General features: G+C 40.4%; 1 protein-coding gene and 1 long non-coding RNA gene across 4 annotated transcripts in view; one reads left to right on the forward strand and one right to left on the reverse strand.

Moving 5' to 3' along the window:
• The window catches only part of ZFPM2 (zinc finger protein, FOG family member 2), a 466,243-nt gene extending 443,154 nt beyond the window's left edge, over positions 1-23,089 (forward strand). For both annotated transcript variants that reach the window (XM_042972800.1, XM_042972801.1), the window contains 3 exons: positions 13,925-14,131; positions 16,450-16,674; positions 19,585-23,089. In XM_042972800.1, the coding sequence (XP_042828734.1) occupies positions 13,925-14,131; positions 16,450-16,674; positions 19,585-22,076 (2,924 nt within the window). In that variant the 3' untranslated portion in view covers positions 22,077-23,089. The remainder of the gene's footprint in view (positions 1-13,924; positions 14,132-16,449; positions 16,675-19,584) is intronic.
• The window catches only part of LOC122234873, a 47,097-nt gene continuing 34,937 nt past the window's right edge, over positions 12,232-24,391 (reverse strand). Inside the window, exon 3 of one of the 2 annotated variants that reach the window (XR_006212833.1) lies at positions 12,232-12,836. This is a non-coding gene — a long non-coding RNA (uncharacterized LOC122234873). Of the gene's footprint in view, positions 12,837-21,280; positions 21,344-24,391 lie in introns of those variants that run through there. The other variant, XR_006212834.1, reaches the window with a different exon arrangement.

Raw genomic sequence — 24,391 nt, forward strand, 5'->3', positions numbered from 1 at the left:
TTTGTTTACAAGCAGAGTCTTAAGCAGCTTTATAATCAGTTTATCAGCTGCAAGCGGAATTTTGACAGATCGCCTTTGGGGTGTAATGTCACCTCTTGGCTAGTCATTTAAAATCATGATGGCCAGGGAGCCAGACAGTCAGATGGGCTACCTCAGGACACCACTGCGAGCTCCCAGAAGGCCATGACACAGCACCTCTTAGATGAGAGCACAAATCCAGGAATGCTGAAAAGACTCCATGAACAGACCTCTTCCTGTTGAAAGCCCGTAGAAATAGCATATCAGTTTGCCTAAAACCAACACGGTGTGACTGATGTGACCTCAGGCACATTGGTTCAGAAAGTTTTCCAGGCAGCTCTCGATGCCTTCTTAATTATAGGGCAAACCTTTCTGCACCCACACTTCAGCAGAAGTCTGGAACTGACCACAAGGACACTATTCACTTTGTTGAAAGGGGCTTCATATGCTTCTTAAAAGGGAGAGGAAATTATCTCAGTAGGAGACATTTTCCTACAGGAAAAAAGTAAGTACTGTGGACAGAATGCATGCCAGGAGCTAAAAGCCCTAGTGGGGATTGATTACAAGTTTGGGCTGAGGAATGTCCTATGTGATAGAAGAAGAGTTTAGGAAACACACTGGTTTAACCATGTTAGCTTTTCTTCCCTACAAAATCAAAATCTATAAAGTGGGATGATCGCATTTCCTATTTATCACACAGATAACTCCTTTAAATTAATGGGAGTGTTTGTGTTTCTTTGTTTCTGAGTTCTGCTCAGACCGGTATTATCTGTTGAATTTGTGCTAAAAAATAAAGCTATATGTGATGTTTGAAATGACAGATAATTCACAGACGATGTTGAGCTCATTTCCAAAATACTTGCTGAAGGAGGGTGCCGAAATTTAGCAATTTTACATTATAGCATTACCAACATTTACCAGTAGTTTGCATTGCTGTAAAGACATAGTTTATAAACCTGAGATGTTCAAAGGTGTATCCTTGAAAGGATCCATGTGACCATAACTCTATAAACAGTTAATGTTTATTTACCTTTATGTTTCACTAACAAAGTAAATTTTGTGGGCTTAGTCAAAACAAAGAATATGTAAATAATCATCATATAGTAGCTCCTACAATAGTCATTTTCATTTGTACCTACTGACTCTTAAAAGTTTATGTATTCTTTTTTCCTGGTATTCAAGGAAAACTTATTAATCTGATAGGAAACTAACTCCTGAATTCAGAAGCCACGTTTCATAGCTGGAATTAGGTTATTACATATCCTCTAAAATATTGACCTAATGCAGGAAGATCTTTGGAAATATGACTCCAGCTGATAAATTTGAAATCATATGTAACATGTGTAAAAGCAGAATCTTTCTTCTCTTAATCTCAGAAATATGGTTAAGTACCTCTATTCATTTATCTCCCTGACTCCTGTTCTAATTTGATCTCACTTTCTCAATTAAGATCCTAAAATCATCAGAATAGAATCAACCTTATTTAAACTGACCACATGGTTCAGTAAAGTTTGTAATTTTAATGTTGGGTTCACACAGGCTTCCTTAAAGACGAGACTATAGTTTTTATCCTTACTTCAATATTCAGCACACAGTACTCAGTTCCCAATTTTCCAGTTCTTAAGCAATTAAATGTTCTGTTGACATCAGAGGAAAGGCTGCCTACAGAAGAGCTGAAGAATGAAAGCCTTGATATCTTAAATTGTAAGTTGTGTTTTAACATAAAGAGCATAAAAAGTTGTTTTTCGTTTTTGTAAATCAAGTTAATGAAGGATAAATAGTGCATTTGGCAAATAGTTCTGCTGTGTGCCCGTCCCTCTTGATTGGAAAAGGCAAAGAATGATTTAAACGAAAAAAAAAAAAGACTTATCTTCTCCGTTGGCCCACATACTCAGGACCACTCCAGACTTGCCGGTCAAATCTGATCTTCCCCCCGCCCCCCTTTCCCAGGAACTGCTAGGATGTTCTATACAAAGATGTCAGGAGTGCCCGCATGGGAAAGTTGAATGCCCCCAAATGCCCTGCATTGCCTATAAGTACAAATGAAAAATGTTAAAGATTATTTAAAAACAGGAAAGACCTTTTGGAAAATGCTTTTGATTTATTGCTGTGTATGGTGCAGATCTTTATCAATTATTCTCACTCTATTTTATTCAAAAACTATTGTAAACTATGAGTTGGCATGTTGCTGCATACGGAAAAAAAAGGCATTAATCAATTCTAAATAAACAAGTGCAAAGATCTATCTAACAACTATGAAGTAGTTAATACATTTTTAAGCAATTTTATTATAGAAAGGAGGTCTAAAAGAGTAATGCTTAATTATCTGGACTCCTCTGTGCTGGGCTCCCTTTTGATTGTATTAATGAAGCAGCTGGCCCATTGTTTCCCTTTAATTCCTCTATTGTTTTAAGAATATGTCACAGCTCTTTATTCTTTTATCAGGTGCTGTGCAGGAGGATCCACACAATACCTCATATTCCTACTGTATTTGCCAATGCACAAAGAAACCTCCACAGCGGTTTTCAAAGAAGGGGCACACATAATTTATAAGTTCTATTCCTTGCACTACTCCACTGTCAAGAATTTCAACAGTATTGGATTTGAATTTATTATAAAATTGGTATTAAACAATGTGGCTACGTATAGATATACGTACTATGGTGATGTCTAAAGCTTGAGATCTAGGCATTAACACGCGCGGTGTTGAAATGGGGCAATTATTTAGCTTTTAGGGAATTATTCTGACCAATTACTTCCAGTTAGGAAAAAATTTCATTTCGCAAGCAGACATCGTGTTGGGTTTTCAAATTATTTGGTACAAATAAAAGAAGTTAATGACCAAACAAGTAAGTATCCCTGTTTCCTCCACCTCGAGAAGCAAAATGTCCCTCTGTATGTGTGTTAAACAGTCCATTTATTCCCTCAGAGAATGGATTTAATTTACTTGAGTGTGCCTAAGAGGTATCATGCTTTACTCTGTAGACCAATATGTAATCTTTATTAACTAAACTCTGATCATCAATCGACCGTCTTCCTATATACATCTTATATCACATGTGTGAAGGGGATAGACTTTTAGATTAATGCAGAAATGTCTCTGTACATCTTAAATGCTGTAGCAATTTAGTGAATGATATGACATTTGTGTGCCAGAGCTCTCTCAAAATGTTGGTTCCTTTATGTGAGATTAGTTTTTCTCCAAATGTCCATGAAAATTCTAAAAAAGCCAACCATGGTAAAATCTCAAAGGTCTGGTTCACATAGACATTCTCTTTTTACACGTGGCTTTTTTGCTTTGTTTCACTTCTGTCAAATGTCTGTTTTGGAGGCTGCTTCATTGATTTTTTTTCCCCTAGAGTTTTCAGTCTCTAATAAAGCGAAGTAAGACTTAGTGACTTAATGCTATGGAGTAGAAGTCGCTGACTTCAACTTTTAATATATACTTAGAAAAGTCCTTAGAATAAATTACTGTAAGCTACTGGTTTCCTTTTGTGTTGTTAGGTGAGTTGTGTGTGTGTGTGTGTGTGTGTGTGTGTGCGCGCGCGCGTGTGCTTAGCTTTAAATAAAGTTTCAAACTGGTATCCCTATCTATTTGCTTAAGGCTCCTTATCCGTCTACATACTGAGGCAGAGAAATACAAAATCTAAATGTGATTTAATTGGTTCAATTTGCTGTATATTTTTATGCTAAGCTTAGGTCCGTATCTTGATGAGCCCAGATGTAGTCACGCTTGAGGTTTACAGCTTCACATTGCTTGCATTTCCTTATTTTTACAAAGCAAGCGTCTATCAATCACACAGATAAATTAGAAAGGAACATGTATAGACATAACACATGGAAAAGATTTTTCAGCGTGCTATGTAATTATTAACCTGATTTTTACTATTGTAAGAAGCCGTGAATTGCAGATAGCACGGACGAAGTTAAATGCTTTTATACTGGATACATTTTGCTTATACAGAACTCTATAGGTATGGTCGAACAATATAATTGAAGCTTTGTCAGCTCTGTAACCTAGCAACAGATAATACTGTTAGGTTACTGAATTGCTCCTGGTTGACAAGTAGGGAGTATTTTTGTGTTTATCATGTTTGCTAATGATGGGCTCCTTTCCAAAAGGCTTGTCTTAATCTTAATTAGAGTTTATCAGCAGAGGTCTGCATGACATTGTGCAGACACTGATTTCATAAATAATAAAAAGTGCAAGTGAAAAATTTGGCAGGATGGAGAGATATTTAAGGGCACTGCTTCTAGTAAGGGGAGTGTGGATTTACAAAATATAATCGAGTTTGAACTGTGACTTTATTCTTTATTATCAGAACTTGTAGTACACTTCACTGCAGTTTTGACAGCAATTATGAAAAAAAAATTTATAAGCTTCCTGTTAGGAACCGTATCTGTTTGCACAAGAACTTTGATCATAAACATTACTTAGAACACTAAGTACATGGTTTTTCAAGAATGTCAAGGTCTTAGTGGTTATTACTTTCTATGGAACCTTGAATGTATCTGTCCTTTTTTGTAAAGGGAGTGGTGTGTGGGGAGACTGGGAAGAGTGACTATGTTTGCAGCATAAGAGGCAGACAAAGAGAGGATCCTAAAATAACCTTTCCATTTGGTGGAAGGGAGAGAGGTATCAGATAGCTGCTTCAGTGCCTGATGTCATTCGATAAAGACTTCACGCCCATGCAGCAGGAATGTGATTTTTGTATTGCTCTGGTTTGTACCATGTGATCTTTCACAGTTTGGGGGGATACATATGATTGATCGTTTCTAATAATAAGTGACAAACCTTCAAAATAATAAAGAAGTAAATGTTGTAAAACCAAGTGTTAATTCACAAATTTGCTAAGTTCCTAACTGGCTTATTCAGTTGAAAGGTGATGCGAAGTCATTACATCCTTGCTTTGTCCATCTTTCCTCCCCTTTTCACTCATCACACCCACATTCTTCAAATATTAGGGGAAAGGGGGAAATTCAGAGCGGGGTTCAGTTGCCATTTTCTGAGTTTCGAAATCTCCCTACTGAATTGTTTGGACCTGTCTATTGATTTGATTATCAAGAGACTTGTGTTCATAGAGTCTCGCTTTTTCTACCCTATACAGATGGAGATAGTTCACCCTTAGGCCAGAGATTTTTTTTAATTTTTTTTATTTTTTACCTTTTTTATGTTTGTTTACTTTTGGGAGAGAGAGAGAGAGAGAGACAGAGCGCAAGCCCGGGAGGGACAGAGAGAGAAGGAGACACAGAATCTGAAGCAGACTCCAAGCTCTGAGCTGTCAGCACAGAGCCCAACACAGGGCTCGAACCCATGAGATCATGACCTGAGCCGAAGTCGGACACTCAACTGGCTGAGCCACCCAGGCACCCCAAGCCAGAGATTCTTAATGCCAGAGATGCTCTAAGCCCCTCTGAGGAGCCTCTAAAAAATAATGGAGCCTAACCATCACTCCCAGATATTTTGGTTTGATTGATTGAGAGTAGGACTTGGAAATCAGTGTTGATTAAGAGCTCCCAGGTGAATTGACTGTGCAGTCAAGATTGCCAAGTAGTGCTCTATGCTTTATGCACAATTTTGATGCCCTTTTGGAGCCTAGCTCAACTTGTAATTGACATATGGAATCGTGCAAAGGCTACATTCGTGTTTAATATCACCAAATGAGTTTAATTTGTGTGAAATGTTTATTATAGCACTTGGCACATAGTGAGTGCTTTCTAAGTGTTAGCTATTCTAATTCTGTGTCAATCTTATTAGAAGGTAACCTGGAGTTATTTCCACATGACAAATATGGACATTATGCTCCACATTGTAGCTATGCACTTAACAGCTAGATCTCAGCACAGTGTAATCTTCTTGACCCTGTTTCATAAAGCGAACCATCTTATTTCTGATTCAGAGAGATCACTGTGCTAATTACTCAAAAACTGATTGTAAGGCACAGTGTAGTTAGTGAACATCGGAGGTCACTTTGACTTGACTGGGACACCTGGTTTTTCTGTGCAACATCTAGAGCCCAGCCGCCTTGTCTAAATCCCATCTCCCACACCTCGCTCCCTTCCTCCAGTTCCCCTCTACACCTTACCTACACCTCCAGACTTGTGATATCTCAGTAAAATGGGAATAAATAAAAGCCACCTTACTGCTTTCTTGGGAGAAATTAAGACGATGCATGCGAAGTGCTTAGCACAGTGCCGGTACGTAGCACGAGAAACCGCTGAATAAATGTGTGATTATTACTATCGTTGGCACATTGGTCATAGAAGCTTAAAAAGTTGCTTACAACCTGATGATAATAATCTACAGGATATCTGGCCTAAGGCTGTCATTTTATATGAGATGGGTAAAGCAGTTCTCCAACACTCAGTAACTGACAGTCAAGTCAGGATTGGAACTGAAGCTTCTTACCCACTGACCAGTCAAGTGCTGTTTCTAGTCCATCTGTGCCCTGAGGACAAATACATTTTCAGTGACATTGGGCGCCACCTATGCTTCATTATTAACATGTAATCCCTTACACCGAGATCGTGTGCTCTTGAGGGCTGTGCAAAGGAAGTTGTAAGAGCTTTATCACCTAAGCATATATGATATTACCACATATGCACCCCACCCCCTTACATAATTCTCTTTGTTTTCAGATCAATATACTGCTAGTTTGGGTTTGCGTATTAAAAATTTGCTGGGTTTGGGGATGACTGGGTGACTCGTTTGGCTAAGCCTCTGACTTCGGCTCAGGTCATGATCTCACAGTTCGTGGCTTTGAGCCCCATGCTGGGCTCTGTGCTGACAGCTCAGAGCCTGGAGCCTGCTTCAGATTCTGTGTCTCCTTCTCTCCCTGTGCCTCTCCCTGACTTGTGCTTGCTCTGTCTCTCTCTCTCGCTCTCAGTCTGTCTCAAAAATAAATAACATTTTAAAAAATAGCTGGGTTTAAATCTGGGGGCATTAAACATACTACTGCCTATGAAAACCACAAAAAACATCTGTTTAGATTCCTTAAATTCCATATCCATAGAGAGTTGACAGGAACACTCCACTGGTACTCAAAACACAAGCAGAAATCCAAATCAACAAAATCATCAGGAGCTACATCACTCACAATTTTCAAACCCACACAAGATCCAAAATTCATCCAAATGAAAACAGTTAATGTGGCCAAATATGACCAACTCCCATCTTAGCAACCTCATTCCTCTAGGGACTGAGCTTTCAAGATGCTTTCTTTGTTAAAGTAGCTTTCCTAGGAAAACTGAGAAGGGAGAAGACCTTATTTTGTTGTTTTAAGCCATCTCATATGAGGGGTGCCTGGGTGGCTTAGTTGGTTAAGCATCTGACTCTTGATCTTGGCTCAGGTCATGATCCCAGGGTCATGAGATTGAGCCCCGTGTTGGGCTGAGCCAGCTGAGCTTGGAGCCTGCTTAAGATTCTCTCTCTCTTCCTCTGACCCTCTCCTCCTGTGCTCTGTCTCTAAAAATAAGTTCAAAAGCCATCCTATGTGGAAAGCACTTTATAAAAATTAGATTCTATCTTTAGCTGTGGCTAAAACAAACTTCTGCAAATATCGGAGGTTCATTGTGGTGGCTTTTACTGAAAACAACGGTGCTCTCATTTTTTCCCAATGGTTTTGATTGTGATACAGTACATACGACACTAAATCTATTGTAACCATTTTTAAGTGTACAATTCCATGGCATTAAATACGTTCGCATTGTCCTGCTACCATCAACATGGCCCATCTCCAGAACCCTTTTCATTTTGCAAAACTGAAGCTGTGTATCCATCGAACAATAACTCTCCATTTTCTCCTCCTCCAGCTCCTGACAACCACTAGCCCACTTTCTGTCTCCGTAATTCTCAATACCTTAAGTACCTTATTGTACATGGAATCGTGCAAGATTTTTGTCTTTTTGTGACTAATTTATTTCACTTAGTATAATGCCCTCAAATTTCTTCCATGTTTTAGCTTATGTCAGAATGCCCTTCCTTTTTATTTTTTTTAATTTCCTTCCTTTTTAAAGCCGAATATTCCATTGTATATATATATATATATATACCACAGTTTGCTTATCCATTCATCTGTCAGTGGACGCTTGGGTTACTTCCATGCTTTAGCTATTTTTTCATCATGCTGCTATGAACATGGGTGTGCAAATATCTCTTGGAGAACCTGTTTTCAATTCTTTTGAGTATATATCCAGAAATGGAGTTGCTGGATCGTAAAGTAATTCTATTTTTAAATTTTTTAAAAAAATTTTTTTTAACGTTTATTTATTTTTGAGACAGAGAGAGACAGAGCATGAACGGGGGAGGGTCAGAGAGAGGGAGACACAGAATCCGAAACAGGCTCCAGGCTCTGAGCTGTCAGCACAGAGCCTGACGCGGGGCTCGAACTCACAGACCGTGAGATCATGACCTGAGCCAAAGTCGGACGCTCAACCGACTGAGCCACCCAGGCGCCCCTGTATTTTTAATTTTTAATGAACTGCCATACTGTTGTCCACAGCGGCTATACCATTTTACATTCTCACCAGATGTGGACAAGGGTTCCAATTTCTCCACAACCTTGCCAGTACTTGTTATTTTCTGGGTTTGGTTTTTGTTTCTTGATAGTGGTGTTCTCATTTTAAAGCCAAACGTAACATTCTCTGGTTTGTTTCCATTGATAACGAGGTCGGTAGGATGAAGACACCAAAATAGCTAAATATCAACCTGATGTAGCATTTGCATGCACTCAGCTTTCTCCTTAATCAACGAATAAATGCTACTGCCTTCTATTCAATGCTAAATTAGAGTTAGCAATATCTACCCAAGCTCCAAAAACCGGTGGGTAGGAAACTGGTTCTCCTGCCTCCTCAGCCCATTGTCAGTGCTAGAAACTATTTCTGTTTCTAACTGGTCAAGATACAGTCTGTGGTCCACGAATGGATGATGCAGCCTTAGTTTTTTCCAAAATGGGTTAGCGCGCTCCAGCAAAGCATAGATACATTTGCCCATTGAATCCATAGACTTTTCTTTTTTTTTTTTTCTGGTGAGATTTCATTTCTTGGATGTAGCAGGACAGTGAGAAATTAGAATAACAGTCTCAACCAAATCAAACCAAAGTGATACTCGTTAACAATTATATAGTACTTCTCTATCAGGTAATATTCTTAAGCTTTCACATATATTAACTTATTTTATCGTCATAATAGCACTATGAATTCAGTATTATTATCAGTACTCCCATTTCCAAGGATGGGGAAACTGATCTCCACAGTGCTTAGGTGGCAAGTTCAAATCACAAGCCAAAATTTGTATGCTGGCAGTCTGGTTCCATTGTCCGTCCTCCTGCAGATGGGATTACATCCCCCGCTAGCAATCACACTTAGAATTTTTTTTTTTTTAACTTTTTTAATGTTCATTTATTTTTGAGAGAGACAGAGACAGAGACAGAGCGTGAGCAGGGGAGGGACAGAGAGAGAGGGAGACACAGAATCCAAAACAGGCTATAGACTCTGAGCTGTCAGCACAGAGCCCAACACGGGGCTTGAACCCACGAACCGTGAGATCATTATCTGAACTGACTGAGCCACCCAGGTGCCCCTTAGAATGTTTTATTAGAATCTGTAGTTTAAACCATGTTACAATACTAGGCATTTCTCTCTCCCTATAAATGACTCCCTCAAGTTGAATACTCTAAATTCACCATCTAAAAAACTCAGCCAAACAGCTTCAAAGAGCCAAGCCTTGATTTTTGTGGTGCCATTCTCTTGGTCCCCCTATAACTTTTCCAAATAGATGTTCTCTATATTTGTAAATGGTCCCTGCCCTCCACCCACATCTTAATTGTTGAGACTTCCCAAATTTCAATCTGCTCCTTTTTTTAAACTCTATAGTCTTCCTGTATTACCACATCAAGGCAAAGAGTATCCACAGTCATTTAGAACGTGCTGATGACTTCCAAAAAAAATTTTTTTTTTTCCTCCAGCCTTATGTCTTGTCCAAATTCCAACTGCCTCCTCAATACATTCATGCTGAAGTCCCCCTCAGGGACTTCAGACTTTACATTTTCAAAGCAGAATTCATTATTTCTGTGCATGCACATACATACGACAAGCACACACATGCGTGTTTGGAGTCGGACAGACGGAAGTCTAAACCATGATTCCGCACTGGCTATGCATATAGCTTTGGGCAAGTTAGTTAACCTCTCCAAGCTTCAATTTTCTCAACTCTAAAACAAGGAAAATATCACCCACCTCACAGAATAATTGATGGGATTAAAATAGATGAAATACATAAACCACTTAGCCTATTGGGCCCCAAGAAAGTGCTCCTAATTAGTACAATTGTCCTCTTGTTGTCTGCATAATACCACTGTTAATACGCCAGTTTTACTGTCTCATTAATGGCACCCCCGCCTCTGGTTTCCCAGACCAGAACCTTTCAGTTATTTTCAATAGCCTCCTTTCTTTTACTCATCTGAGGAGATCAGCCCAGTTCTCTGTCTTGAACCTGGCCCTTCTCTCCCTCACAATTTACATGTCTCACAATTGAACTAGCACAACAGTCTCCAAATGGCCCTCGTGGCAACATGTCCTGCCCCTAGCCCCGTTGACTGTCCTCATTACCCTGAGATCTTTATTCTGGGGGAGAGAAGCCCCTGCCGAGAATTTGTTCATTTATTCACTCAACCAAGGGTATGCCACATCTTCCCACCATGATGAGCCAGACACAGCCGCCTTGATCTTACTTTCCAAGCTCTAAACTTTTTGAGGGGAGGAAGCCCTGATGATAACGTCTGCTAATTCCAGTGGCAGATGCTACAACTTCACCGTGGCGGATCTCAACTCACCAGGGTGATAGCCACTAGCACGCAAAATTCCCGACAATTGGATATTGTGCTCTATGATCCCAAACAGGCTGGCGCAGTCACACCCTTGCCTGTAACCAGCCTCTCTCCCTCAGACCCCAAGCTCCAGCAAGGTGGCCTCTGACCATTACCAGGACCAGTCAGGCTCTTCCATCATCCTGCACCTGCACGTATGTTCCTTCCTCTGCCAGTAATGATTTCCCTGCCGGGTCCCCTACACATACTTCTGCTATTTTACCTTTATTCTTTATGAGTCAATAAAAGTCCCCCTGGATGAGTTGCCTGACTCCACCAAGAAGTGTCCATCATTCACTCTCACGTTTTCTTTAGCATTAGGGGATGGCACCCGCCACGTGGTATTCTCGTTCATCTGCCTATGTGTGTACATTCTTAGTGCCAGGGTGCCCAGCCTGGCACACAGCAGAGAGTTCAATGAATAGCTGATGAATGAATGATGGGAAAGATTAAATCCTAACACAACGGAGACTTTCTCATCAAGGCTACACAGTGCATTTTCAGTCTGATTCGGCCTTTCTCAAGGGTATGCCCCGACTAAACCATAAAATGAGGTAAAATGATAAAGATGACAGGGGCACCTGGGTGGCTCAGCTGGTTGAGTGTCCGACTTCGGCTCAGGTCATGATCTCGTGGTTTGTGGGTTCCAGCCCCGCATTGGGCTCTATGCTGACAGCTCAGAGCCTGGAGCCGGCTTCGGACTCTGTGTCTCCCTGTCTCTCTGCCCCTCCCCCACTCATGCTCTGTCTGTCTGTCTCTCTCTCTTTCTCTCCCTCTCTCTCAAAAATAAAAATTTCTAAAAAAATTTTAATGATAAAGAAAATGAAATATGAAACATTCAGTATGTCAGAAAACATAAATATTATAATTGCCAGGCTGTCTAATAATGTAGAAAATCATTTTTGCTTACTTTTGATTGCACTTAATAGTCCTGAATCTTATTTTATTTACTTATAGGATCTTTCTGGTTCAAAGTTTGAGCACAAGTATTCTGAGCCGTCCTGCTGCATGGCTCACTGCTGAGATAGAGACTAGTTATGAGTGGTACTTTCTCTAAACATCTCAATTTCTCCTGGAAACCTGAGTCCAAACCTTTCCTTTTTGAAAGATACCCATGGCTGGATTTACCAAAAGTGCAAATTTGTCAAAAGGGGTAAAATATCACCCATCATGTAAATTCACCACTGAACTTCAGTGATTCAGTTCATCGCTGAAATCCAGCGACTCCAAAAGAGCAGGCTTTGAAATAAACCCGAATTGCCATGACTTGCTCTGCCCACCCCACCTCTCTACTACAAAGACTCACTTAATAAACTACACCCCAGAGGAAAGATAAGGTGCAAATGATTACCTTGTCTATAGCTGTAAGTAGTTTGGATCTGTACGCACATCAGAGAAGGCTTAGCAGCTGAATGCCGAAAGCTTCCAAGGGGGAAGAATGGGCACCGGCAGAAACACCACCACTTAGCCCTTTTCAGTGCTCCACTGTTGCCACAATGAGGTGGTTTAGCTTCTGTTATTGGTAAATAAATAAGTCAGTGCCAAAGTGACTCTATTTTGCAACTTGGGTAAACTTGGGTGCTTTCAGATCCGTTAGAGTCAGTGAAAAAAAGTTCAGTTGTTTTCTGCCCTTTGGGTATATTTTTCACCTTGAGTCTATTTGTGTTTCCTTTTGCGACTTCCACACAAATTCAAGGTGTGTAATCTGGGCTTTATTTTTCCACAAACATCTACTGTCGTGGACGGTGCTGCTTACTCAACCTTTAAAACGTAATCAGCCCGTGTAATTAACTGTCCAAGGTTTCTCTGGAAGTGTCCCGATTTCTTCTGTGTAACTCGGCCATATCGTATGCTGTTGTTATCTTTTCCAGCAGATTTTTACCACAAGTTGTTTAAAAACTATGATCTATTTAAGGATGGAAAAAATGAAGTGCCGTTGAAGACACAGTTATGCTGAAAGATAAACAGAGCAATATTACTTATCAGAATGGGTACAATTTTTGCTTGCTTAATGAGTACAATATATAGCTTTGCAATATATACACAATGAGAAAAAAAGCTTTATAACATATCAAGTATGCCACATTATTTCAGGCATAACTGTAGAGGATACGTATCTAGGCCTGAGAGTGTAGATAACAAAATATAAGTGCTTTGCCTGTCTAAACATGTTAAATAAATGAGCATACACTATCGCATTGCAATACATTAGAAGATGTACTTGCATAGTTAATTTTCTTTTTAATGCACCACACGTGATCATTTGAAGTGTGGAGCCAGAGTATATCTTAGTATTTGAAGAAAGGGTTCTTTTCATTTAAACAAATCTTTATTTAAATAAGCCTTTTGAAAAGGATCTTTGGCATATCTCCTTTTCAGGAAGTTCAATCAGGGTAAACGGAGATAAAGAAGCCGCATTATAAGGAATATTATATAAGTAAAGATCACTAAGCCAAAAAAAAAAAAAAATGGCAGCAGACATATGGAGAGTAAAACTAGCTGGAATGTCATTTTAACTTTCTAGATTTTAGGAGCTTTTGTTTACTCTTTTTTTTTTTTTTACAGTTTTAGGCATTTAGGTATTTTGGGAAGAGAGAGGGAGGGAGGGAGAGAGAAAGAAATAACTTCTGACTTCCATAAGGTACAAAAAGAGGGACTTCAAAGGCTCACCTGAAATAAATTTCTGTGGTTGGATCCCCACCATGCCTCCTCATAAGCGTGAGACCATGTAATAGCACGGTTAATGATTAAGGCAAGCCCCAGAAGGCAAACGGTTCACAAAACTCTCTACAGATTATGTCTGTTCTTGGCTCTTAGTCCTGTCCTACTGTCAGTCACTGAACAGTTCATGAAATGCAAGGAATACAGTTTTCCACATAGGAGGGCAGAGGAGTACAGCTATTGTCTCCATCGGACACTCCACCCCCCATAGAAAGGGATGTGAAAAACATGAGAGATGCTGTTGACATCAATCTAGTGTGCGGCGGGCTCGAGCATTCTACGTCAATTCTATCTTTCTCTTTCTTTTCTCTTCTTAATAGGGGGTCAGCTTTGGTGCACAACCACGAAGGCCATCTCTGAGGGTGAAGAGCTAATTGCCTTTGTGGTGGATTTTGACTCAAGGCTACAAGCTGCCAGTCAGATGACTCTTGCAGAAGGGATGTACCCTGCACGCCTGCTGGACTCAATTCAGCTGCTTCCTCAGCAAGCTGCCATGGCTTCTATTTTGCCTACAGCTATTGTCAATAGTAAGTGCTGAGTGCAATAGCCCAGTACAAAGCTATTGTAGTGGTGATGGGTATTTATGGGACAAAAAAAAATGTCTACTGACAGGCAACCGGGGACAGACTTTTTTCTCCAGTGTTGTGATTTCATTTTATCTCTTCTCTAACTTTGCGTGTGCGTGTGCGTGTGCGTGTGCGTGTGTGTGTATGTGTGTGTGGTCGCCTCTCATGAGAGTATGAAAAGAACACTCCTATTCATTCATTTCAGGTTGGATTCTCAAATGTCACACAAAAACTGACTTTCTAAACTAGCTGAACAACATTTAAGGCTACTTAGTTATGAGAAATTGAAGAGCTTTCATGGATGCTTCTTTCATAGAATAATATGGTTATGCTTTAGGAGCCATAGAGAAAAAACTTTTTAGGAAAAGGAAAAAAATAATGGGGCATCTGGGTGGCTCAGTTGGTTAAGGGTCCAACGTTAGCTCAGGTCATGATCTCACAGTTCGTGGGTTCAAGCCCCACGTTGTGCTCTGTGGTGACAGCTCAGAGCCTGGAGCCTGTTTCAGATTCTGTATCTCCCTCTGTCTCCGCCCCTCCCCAGCTCACACTCTGACTCTCTCTCTCTTTCTCTTTCCCTCTCTCTGTCTCTCAAAAATAAATACACATTACAAAAATTTACTAAAGAAAAGGAAAAAATGAGAAACCAAAGTTTGATTAGATATAGTAAGAGGAAATATAGCCTCAGTAAATCAAGACATCAGCTAATACAACAACAAAAAAAGAGACATAAAAAATAAAGAAAAATACATATAAACTGAGAATAATTTATGTGGAGAATTCAAAAATATGCTCTCGCAAATATGCCTTTGTGATTATTTTGTCAAAAAGACTAGTGAACTGAGTTTGTATTCCTTGAATACAAAGTGACACTTTATATAACAGAAAATCAGTGGTCCAATAGTCCAGGGTTCGAGTTCTAGACTCAGCTCTGCTTTCTTCTAGCTCTGTGAGAAAATCTGAATAGCAGTCACATCTTAAGAGAATAGATTCCAAAGCTAGTAGGTTTGGAAAACCTGAAAATCCCTAAGACTCTGAATGATGCAGAAATGCAGATATTGTAATGATGTCTTGATATTTAAAAAATAAATAAATAGGGGCACCTGGGTGGCTTAGTCAGTTAAGCTTCCGACTTCAGCTCAGGTCATGATCTCACGGTTCATGGGTTCGAGCCCCGCGTCAGGCTCTGGGGGCTGGAGCCTGCTTCAGATTCTGTGTCTCCCTCTCTCTCTGCCCCTCCTCTGCTCATGCTATGACTCTCACACTCTCTCTCAAAAATAAATAAACATTAAAAAAAAATTTTTTAATAAATATAAAATAAATACATACTCAAAACTAATTACATTCTTACTGTCCCGGTATCCTTGAAAGAAATTCTCAGGTGTATCTGGAATTACCCTACGTCCACACAGTGAATCCAATACACCCAACCCCAGGTAATATTTTTGGATCTCCTTTATGTAAATGTAGTTATTTTCTCTTACTGGATCTTTACGTGGATTCTGGTAGTGAGGAACCTGAAATAACATAGACCCAAACTGAATTTGTGGCAAAAGGAGTTTGGTTACCAAGGACACCAGGAGCACCTTATACTATTGTGAGGCTCCAATGGTTGAAGGTTATTTTTTAATTATCTTCCCTCTGAATCCTTCTCTGACCTTGTCCTTCCTCACCCACCTAGTGTCCCTCACCCAAAGCACTCCTCAGATGCCTCCAGCAGAATGGTCATTACAGCCTAATATAATTATCTGACCATCCCAGAAGAGTGTAAGATCCTTAATGACGGCTTTTTGGTGTTTCGTTTTGCTTTACACCCAACTCAGCATAGAGCCCAGCATATAGTCGGCTTTCTATAATTAATTTATTAAATGAACAAATGCTGTCAGTAGTTGGCATCAGGCTAACTTTAGTTCAGCTATTAGATCCTTGCCTTTTAGTCAGATAAGCCCATTCACATTGCTCTTTATACATGCATATTTTTCTAAACCATAAATACATTATGAGCAATTTAAAATGAATCTCCTGTGCTTTTAACGTGGGAGTCTCCCATGGTACCACTTTCCGAAGAGTCTGTGGGAAGGTAAATTGCACTGGGCGTAACATTTCTTTAAAAGCTTAGTCCTGCACTGTGGAACAGCACCCAGGACTGCACTCATCACTGTCTCATTGCCTAATTCAGAACCTGAGAGCGGTCTCTGGGAAAAATGGAACTAAATGCCGCTTTACCCGTGGTTGGTTCCAAATGGGCAGCAGCTAATGTGTCCCTGTGTTTTCACCTGCAGAGGATATATTTCCTTGCAAGTCTTGTGGCATCTGGTATCGGAGTGAGCGGAATCTGCAAGCCCATTTGATGTACTATTGCAGTGGGAGGCAAAGAGAAGCCGCCCCAGTATCAGAAGAAAATGAAGACAGTGCTCCTCAGGTTTCCAGCCTGTGCCCCTTCCCACAGTGCACCAAGAGCTTTTCAAATGCCCGAGCCCTAGAAATGCACCTGAATTCACACAGCGGTACGTGCTTCCCTTGTTTCTTCTTTCGCTCCAGAAGACTTTATCCTTCTCTGCATATATACGTGCATTCATATATGCAAACATATAGAATTCTACACCTAACTGTGCCTGTGAAATCAAAATCAAACTTGACAGACCAGCTGATTGTTCTCTTATGTCACTTATCATCGGTATATTCTGCTCAAAGGATTTGGGTCTGAATTCTTTCCTAACAATTAGTGTACTCAGATTGCAGGCCAGATTTTGTTAACAGCATCATTTGCGAAATAGTCTCAATACCCTTTGTGTATTGTCATTAATATTCATTGATTTAAGTGTCAAGTGATCTTTGGAAACTGACCATACTGTTTCCCACATGGTAGGAAATACATAGTAGGTACATACAAATAAGTATTTGCTGAATTGAAGTAACACTGTTATTTTGATCCAATGACAGTCACACTTGAGAGAAATTAACTTTTAAACACGAATCCATAAAATGCTCTTGACTTCTAGAGGTTGTGTAACAGTTTCGTCGATTTTTATGACATAAAACCACTTTCAGCACTATGTTTTTAAAATCCTGAAGAAAAATTAAGCTAAAAAACAAATAGGTTTGTTTTGTTTTCTTTTGTTTTGTTTTAGCTCCCTCTTAACAGAAAGGTTGCAACTATTCCCATTTTCTTTTGGAGTTATATGCCCAATTATTGGTGGCATCATCACAGAGTATTCTAATTCTGTATTTTTTTTTAAATTAAGTTAATCTAATGTACAGGATTATATTAACTTTAGATAGTTCTAGGAGTATTTTTGAATAGGACAAACCAAGGTTTAGCCTTCAGAGTTCTTGGGCTTTTGTAATATAAAACTTACAAGGTACTTCTGGGTGACTTGACCGTTTTTGCTTGAGTTGAATAATTAAACTGAAATAGGTGCTGAGTTTAAAAAAAAAAAACCTAGCTCCAATGCTGTCGTACAGTGCAAGCTTTTGTCTTTGAACCTATAAAAATAGGCAATTTCCTTTCTAGTCATTCTCTTCCCCTTCCTACAAATGAGCTACCTTTATGTAGGTGATAAAGCAGAGGAAGCAGAAACAGGTCAGTTGTCTCAGATGGTGAATAGTCAGTCATTCACAAAACAAAAATAGAGATAGAGGGATCTTTCAGCTAAATAGAAAAATGAGTATTGGGTCAGTTAAGGAGAAAAGGAGACAGGAGTAAGAAGTCCTCTTTTATTGCTATACGACTGGGTTTCTTCTACCATATTTTCAGCCAATAAATAGAAAAGGCAATTCTCATTTTAGTCTAAAGTGCAGAGGGCACGAGCCATGCCTGACTTGGCTGTATGCCAACAAATGGGAACTAGAGTTGACCTTAGTGAGGAAAAGTGTCCAGATCTGAATTCAATACATGGGGGGGGGGGGGGGGTGCGTTTTCCTCATAACCACCAAACAATTCTCCAGATACCAAAGGCATGTCCTATGATTTAACTCAAATCTGACACTATCACCTGGAGCAGAGTCAGATTCTACAGATTAGGGGGGGTCAGCCCCCTGCCCCAACTTCAGATGCCAGTTGAAAGCCCAGGTTGTTACCTGTCCTTCGACCAACTGGCTATAAATCAGAGGTTGCTAAGATCCCTCTTTGGGTTCAGTTAATTTGCTAGATTGGCTCACAGAACTCAGGGAATCCATTTACTCACACGATTACTAGTTTATTATAAGAGGTAAAGACTTAGGAACAGTAAGATGTAAGAGATGCCTAGAGCAAGGTTTGCAGAAAAGGTGAGGAGATTCCGTACCATCTCCCAGCCTGTCATTCTCCTCAAACTCTCTGAAACCAGTCCTTTCGGGTTTTTATGGAGGCTTCATTACCTAGGCATGACTGATGAAATCGTTGACTGCTGGCACTTGAACTCAATCTCCAGCCCCCTCCCCTCCCCTCCTTCCCCTCTGGAGAGGAGGAACTAAAAGTTCAAACCCACCGATTGCAAGGTTGGTTCCCCTGGCAACCAGCCTCACCCTTAGTTAACCTAGGGTTTTCCAAAAGTCACTACATTAACATAACAAAAATACCTTTATTCCTCTCATCGCAGGAAAATTCCAAGGATTTAAGGAGCTGTGAGCCAGGAAGCCTGGTCAAAGACCTAATATATATGAATGACCAAACACACATGACCTTATAAATCACAATATCACAGTAAGGCTTACTCACCAATCGTTGGTGATATTCAAAATATTTTATAACTGACTAGAAACAGGTGGTGATTGGTCAACACGGATGTCAGTCCTAAATGACTTTATTAAGGTACTGGTGTCTACCAGCTGAATATCAGCCCTGGATAGAGATAAACCATGTTCAGCAAAATCCATGCCTAAAAATCTAGAGTTGTACCAAAGATAAATTAGGAGGCTATTGATTACTTTGCAAAATGGTTCCTACTTGGATTCTTCTGAATAAATACCTAACCTGGTGCACTGGGAGTTATTTGATTTTCACCTAGTTTATCGATATCAACTCTGATGTCTACCTGCTTCTTCCTAGTGCAGAGCCTAGTGTTGTAATGAGAAGGTTATTGGATTAGAAATTACAAAATCTCAGGTTTGGGCATGGCTCCATCATTGAATAGCTTTAGTACCATAATCAATTCCCTTGACTTCCTTGAATTTGTTCCCTGACCTGTACAATGGAGACAATGAAAGCTGTCCCACAGGATATGATAATATACTTGGCTGTGCTCTGGAAACCATGAGGTGTTATTACTCTGATGACCAAACTGACAAAAGACGTCGCGAGAAAAAAAAAATAATAATAACAGTATCGCAAATGAGATTCTGAAAGATTTCAATTCGTTCCTGCAATGTAAAGGTTCATATCATTAGAAAACCAATGCACATGGTTTTCAGTGTTGTTATTTTGTATGTCTCTCCAGGAGTGAAAATGGAAGAATTCCTCCCCCCTGGTGCTAGTCTAAAATGCACCGTCTGTAGCTACACCGCTGATTCCGTGATCGGCTTTCACCAACACCTGTTCTCCCATCTCACTCAAGCTGCCTTCCGATGCAATCACTGCCACTTCGGCTTCCAGACTCAGAGGGAGTTATTGCAGCACCAGGAGCTCCATGTCCCTGGAGGCAAACTTCCCAGAGAAGGTGATATGGAGCACTCTCCAAGTGGAACCGAAGACAGCTTACAGCCAGCCACAGACTTGTTGACCAGAAGCGAACTCCCGCAGAGCCAAAAGGCGATGCAGACTAAAGACGCGAGCTCTGACACAGAGCTGGACAAGTGTGAGAAAAAGACTCAGCTCTTTCTCACTAACCAGAGACCAGAGGTACAGCCTACGGCAAACAAACAAAGCTTTTCTTACACAAAAATCAAGTCTGAGCCCTCCAGTCCAAGACTTGCCTCATCTCCGGTTCAGCCTAACGTTGGGCCTTCTTTCCCTGTGGGCCCTTTTCTGTCTCAGTTTGCTTTCCCCCAAGATATCACAATGGTCCCTCAAGCTTCAGAGATCTTAGCCAAGATGTCTGAACTGGTACATCGGCGACTGAGGCACGGAAGCAGTAGCTACCCTCCCGTGATTTACAGCCCTTTGATGCCCAAGGGGGCCACTTGTTTTGAGTGTAACATAACATTCAATAATTTGGATAATTATCTAGTGCACAAAAAACATTACTGCAGCAGCCGATGGCAGCAGATGGCCAAGTCCCCAGAGTTCCCTGGCGTTTCAGAAAAGATGCCTGAGGCCGTGAGCCCCAACACTGGTCAAACCTCCATAAACCTTCTCAACCCAGCTGCTCATTCTGCTGATCCTGAGAACCCACTTCTTCAAACATCCTGCCTCAATTCTTCCACTGTTTTAGATTTAATTGGGCCAAATGGGAAGGGCCATGACAAGGACTTTGCCGCTCAAGCTAAGAAGCTCTCCACCTCTAACAGCAGTGATGATAAAATTAATGGAAAACCTGTTGATGTGAAAAATCCCAGTGTCCCCTTAGTGGATGGGGAAAGTGACCCAAATAAGACTACCTGCGAAGCTTGCAACATTACCTTCAGCCGGCATGAAACATACATGGTCCACAAACAGTATTACTGTGCCACACGCCACGACCCTCCACTGAAGAGGTCCGCTTCCAACAAAGTGCCTGCCATGCAGAGAACCATGCGCACACGCAAGCGAAGGAAGATGTATGAGATGTGCCTACCTGAGCAGGAGCAGAGGCCTCCCCTGGTCCAACAGCGATTTCTTGACGTAGCCAACCTCAGCAATCCCTGTACCTCCACTCAAGAACCCACAGAAGGGCTAGGAGAGTGCTACCACCCGAGATGTGATATCTTTCCAGGAATTGTCTCAAAGCACTTGGAAACTTCTCTGACGATCAACAAGTGTGTTCCAGTCTCCAAATGTGACACTACCCATTCCAGCGTTTCCTGCCTCGAGATGGACGTGCCCATAGATCTCAGCAAAAAGTGTTTATCCCAGTCTGAGCGGACGACCACGTCTCCCAAAAGGCTGCTGGACTACCACGAGTGCACTGTGTGCAAGATCAGCTTCAATAAAGTGGAGAACTACCTGGCCCACAAGCAGAATTTCTGCCCAGTCACAGCACATCAGCGTAACGACCTGGGCCAACTCGACAGCAAAGTATTTCCGAATCCAGAGAGCGAAAGAAACAGCCCCGATGTCAGCTATGAAAGAAGCATAATAAAATGTGAGAAAAACGGAAATCTGAAGCAGCCTTCCCCTAATGGAAACTTGTTTTCATCCCACTTAGCAACCCTGCAAGGCCTGAAAGTCTTTAGTGAAGCGGCTCAGCTCATTGCTACAAAGGAAGAAAACAAACATTTGTTTCTTCCCCAATGCCTTTACCCCGGGGCAATAAAGAAGGCAAAAGGGGCTGACCAGCTTTCTCCATATTATGGAATAAAGCCAAGTGATTATATTTCTGGTTCTCTTGTCATCCACAACACTGACGTGGAGCCGAGCACAAATGCCGAAAATGAATCCCCTAAAGGCCAGGCCTCCTCCAACGGGTGCGCCCCGCCGAAGAAAGATCCCCTGCCGCTGTTACCCAAAAACAGAGGCATGGTAATAGTCAATGGTGGACTGAAGCAAGACGAGAGACCTGCCGCCAACCCACAGCAAGAGAACATTTCCCAGAATCTTCAGCATGAAGACGGCCACAAATCTCCCTCTTGGATCTCTGAGAACCCGTTAGCCACAAATGAGAATGTCTCCCCAGGGATTCCTTCCGCGGAGGAACAGTTGTCTAGTATAGCAAAAGGTGTGAATGGCTCCGCCCAGGCTCCCACCAGCGGGAAATATTGCCGCCTGTGTGATATTCAGTTCAACAACCTCTCAAACTTTATAACTCACAAGAAGTTTTATTGCTCATCACATGCGGCGGAACATGTCAAATGAAATAACTTCATAAATAAACACCAGTCACCTTTGGTACCAGTGTTTAGTATGTGGTTCTACCCAGTCCAGAAAACAAAAACAAAACAAAACAAAAAACAAAACACAAAAGCTGTTTGAATTACATCTGGGCAATCAGGAGATAATTCATTAAGGCTGAGTTGAAGACTTAAGGTGTAATTTCATTACAGTCCATTAGTAAAGTGTATTATTGGTGCCATTTTCAAAAAAAAAATTAATTTATTTTACCAGCAGTATTCATAGCTGTGGTTATGTTATTTTTTATTTAAAAACTTTATATTAAAGTCATTTGTAATGTTATTGTATAGTTATTGTGTAGCACATATGGTTTGCACAGTATAGTAGCTTTTAAAGAAAATAGTCACGAACAATACCGAAAAGCATTTTAGAAATAGCTTCAAAAGCACTTGTGGATCTTGATTTCTTCTTATATGCTGTTGCAGATATATGTATATGCTAAAATATAACTTGCAACGATGTTCTAAATACACATGCTATAAGTTCGCCTTAAGATTTCAATTCTTGGATAATCAGGCTCTGTTTGCACTTTATATTTTAGCAGATACAGTCTCTTAGTCACTAGGCTTTGCATTTGTATGTAGCTGTATGTTTCTGTCCATTTTCTTAATCTTAAACATGTATGTTAAATGAAGATGGCCATTTTTTTCTTGTATAGTACTTGTATTTTCTTTCGCTGATGCAGCTCTGTCTCAATTTTTAAACCTTTGCTGTTAAATGCAATACTTTATAAAGAATGAACAAAATTACTGGAAGCAGTATTGTAAGTAATGAGGTAGTGTTAATCAGTTTTATCTTTTGAAAGGCACAGTCTAAATCGAAACCCTAAACTCAATGCTGCAAGTATGAATTTAATTCATATATAAGATCTATTTAAATATAAGAGTAGCAATACTGCACCTGGTGATCACAAAGATAATGTTCTACTTCTGATAGAAATGATTTCTCAACAAATATTGTTACTATGCATGTATATGGATGGAATAAAATTCCAGATTGTTGGAGAAGTTTGGCAGACTTTTTTTCTTTAAAATACAAAGGAAAGTCTATATATCTATTCTTTGTGGTGAGAACAGGTTCAAAATAGCACTGAATAGCTGAATGCTGAATATTTTATATATATATATACGTATATATACACATATATATACGTATATATATATATACATATATGTATATATATACGTATATATATATATATATGGTGACAAATCAGTAAAGGAATAGATTGTCCATTATATGTTCCTAATTAATATAACACATATAACATCTCTCCCCCCACCACTGTAGCACAGAAAGAAAACAATTTCATAAAAGACTTGCAAAGCCTATGCACAAGAACTGTAACAAACGTTGATGAAAAGCACCCAACTTTTAAATAAAGTTTACCAGAGAGAGAGAGAGAGAGAGGTTTTGCCTGTCAAGGAGCCATGAAGTGGTATAGTCAAGCGATTCTGATGAGTAAAGACATACAAATTTCATGCAATTTGCACAAGACCCTAGATTTCACACATCTCACTTGTACTTTCCAAGGGTTTGCATACTGATGGGGAGGGGAGAACAGGTGACGTGAGTCAGATCATGAAGGACCTCATGGGGTATCCAGAGGTGTTGAGGTGTGACTCAGCAGGCAAGATGGGCACCTATTGCCAATTAAGACAAACCGCAGTCTACTGCAGTTTTAGAAACATCCAGATCAGTTACCTCACCTGTAGTTAAGATGCACTATTCACAGGCAGGCTGTGATGCACTATTATTTGTCCATATCGGATTTGGTAACATAATGAACTTAAGGTGCCAGCCTGAACACAGCCTATAAATACTGTGACGAAACATAAAAACTACTGTGCTGTCCAGAACCATTCCTCTGATTGTTGTCTAGAATAACTATTTTTAAATGTAGAATCTTGACCTTAACTGATGTTTTCCATTTCAGTCCGTGACAAAGCAGAGAGGTAAACAGAACTGATCCGCTTAATAGAGTTTTTCAGGAATCTCGTGAAGCATCAGAACCTTGGGGACCCACAGGCATGTTCATAAGGACCCATGCATTTCTCAGGTGGGAACTGGCAAGACTGGGTAGTCACAACAGGACTTGTCTCCCCGGTCTCTTCTTTTTCCTCTTCTCTAGGCAGGAAGGAACGAAGGAAGGAAAGAGAGGGTGGGAGGGAGAGAGGGAGACAGACAAAAAGAAAAACAGAAAGAGAGAAAGACAGGAAGGAAGGGAGGGAGGGAGGAGGAAGAAGTCAGCATATCTTTATTGACCACCTGGGATTGTA

The sequence above is a fragment of the Panthera tigris genome, chromosome F2, assembly GCF_018350195.1.
Source record: "Panthera tigris isolate Pti1 chromosome F2, P.tigris_Pti1_mat1.1, whole genome shotgun sequence".
NCBI classification, from domain to species: domain Eukaryota; kingdom Metazoa; phylum Chordata; class Mammalia; order Carnivora; family Felidae; genus Panthera; species Panthera tigris.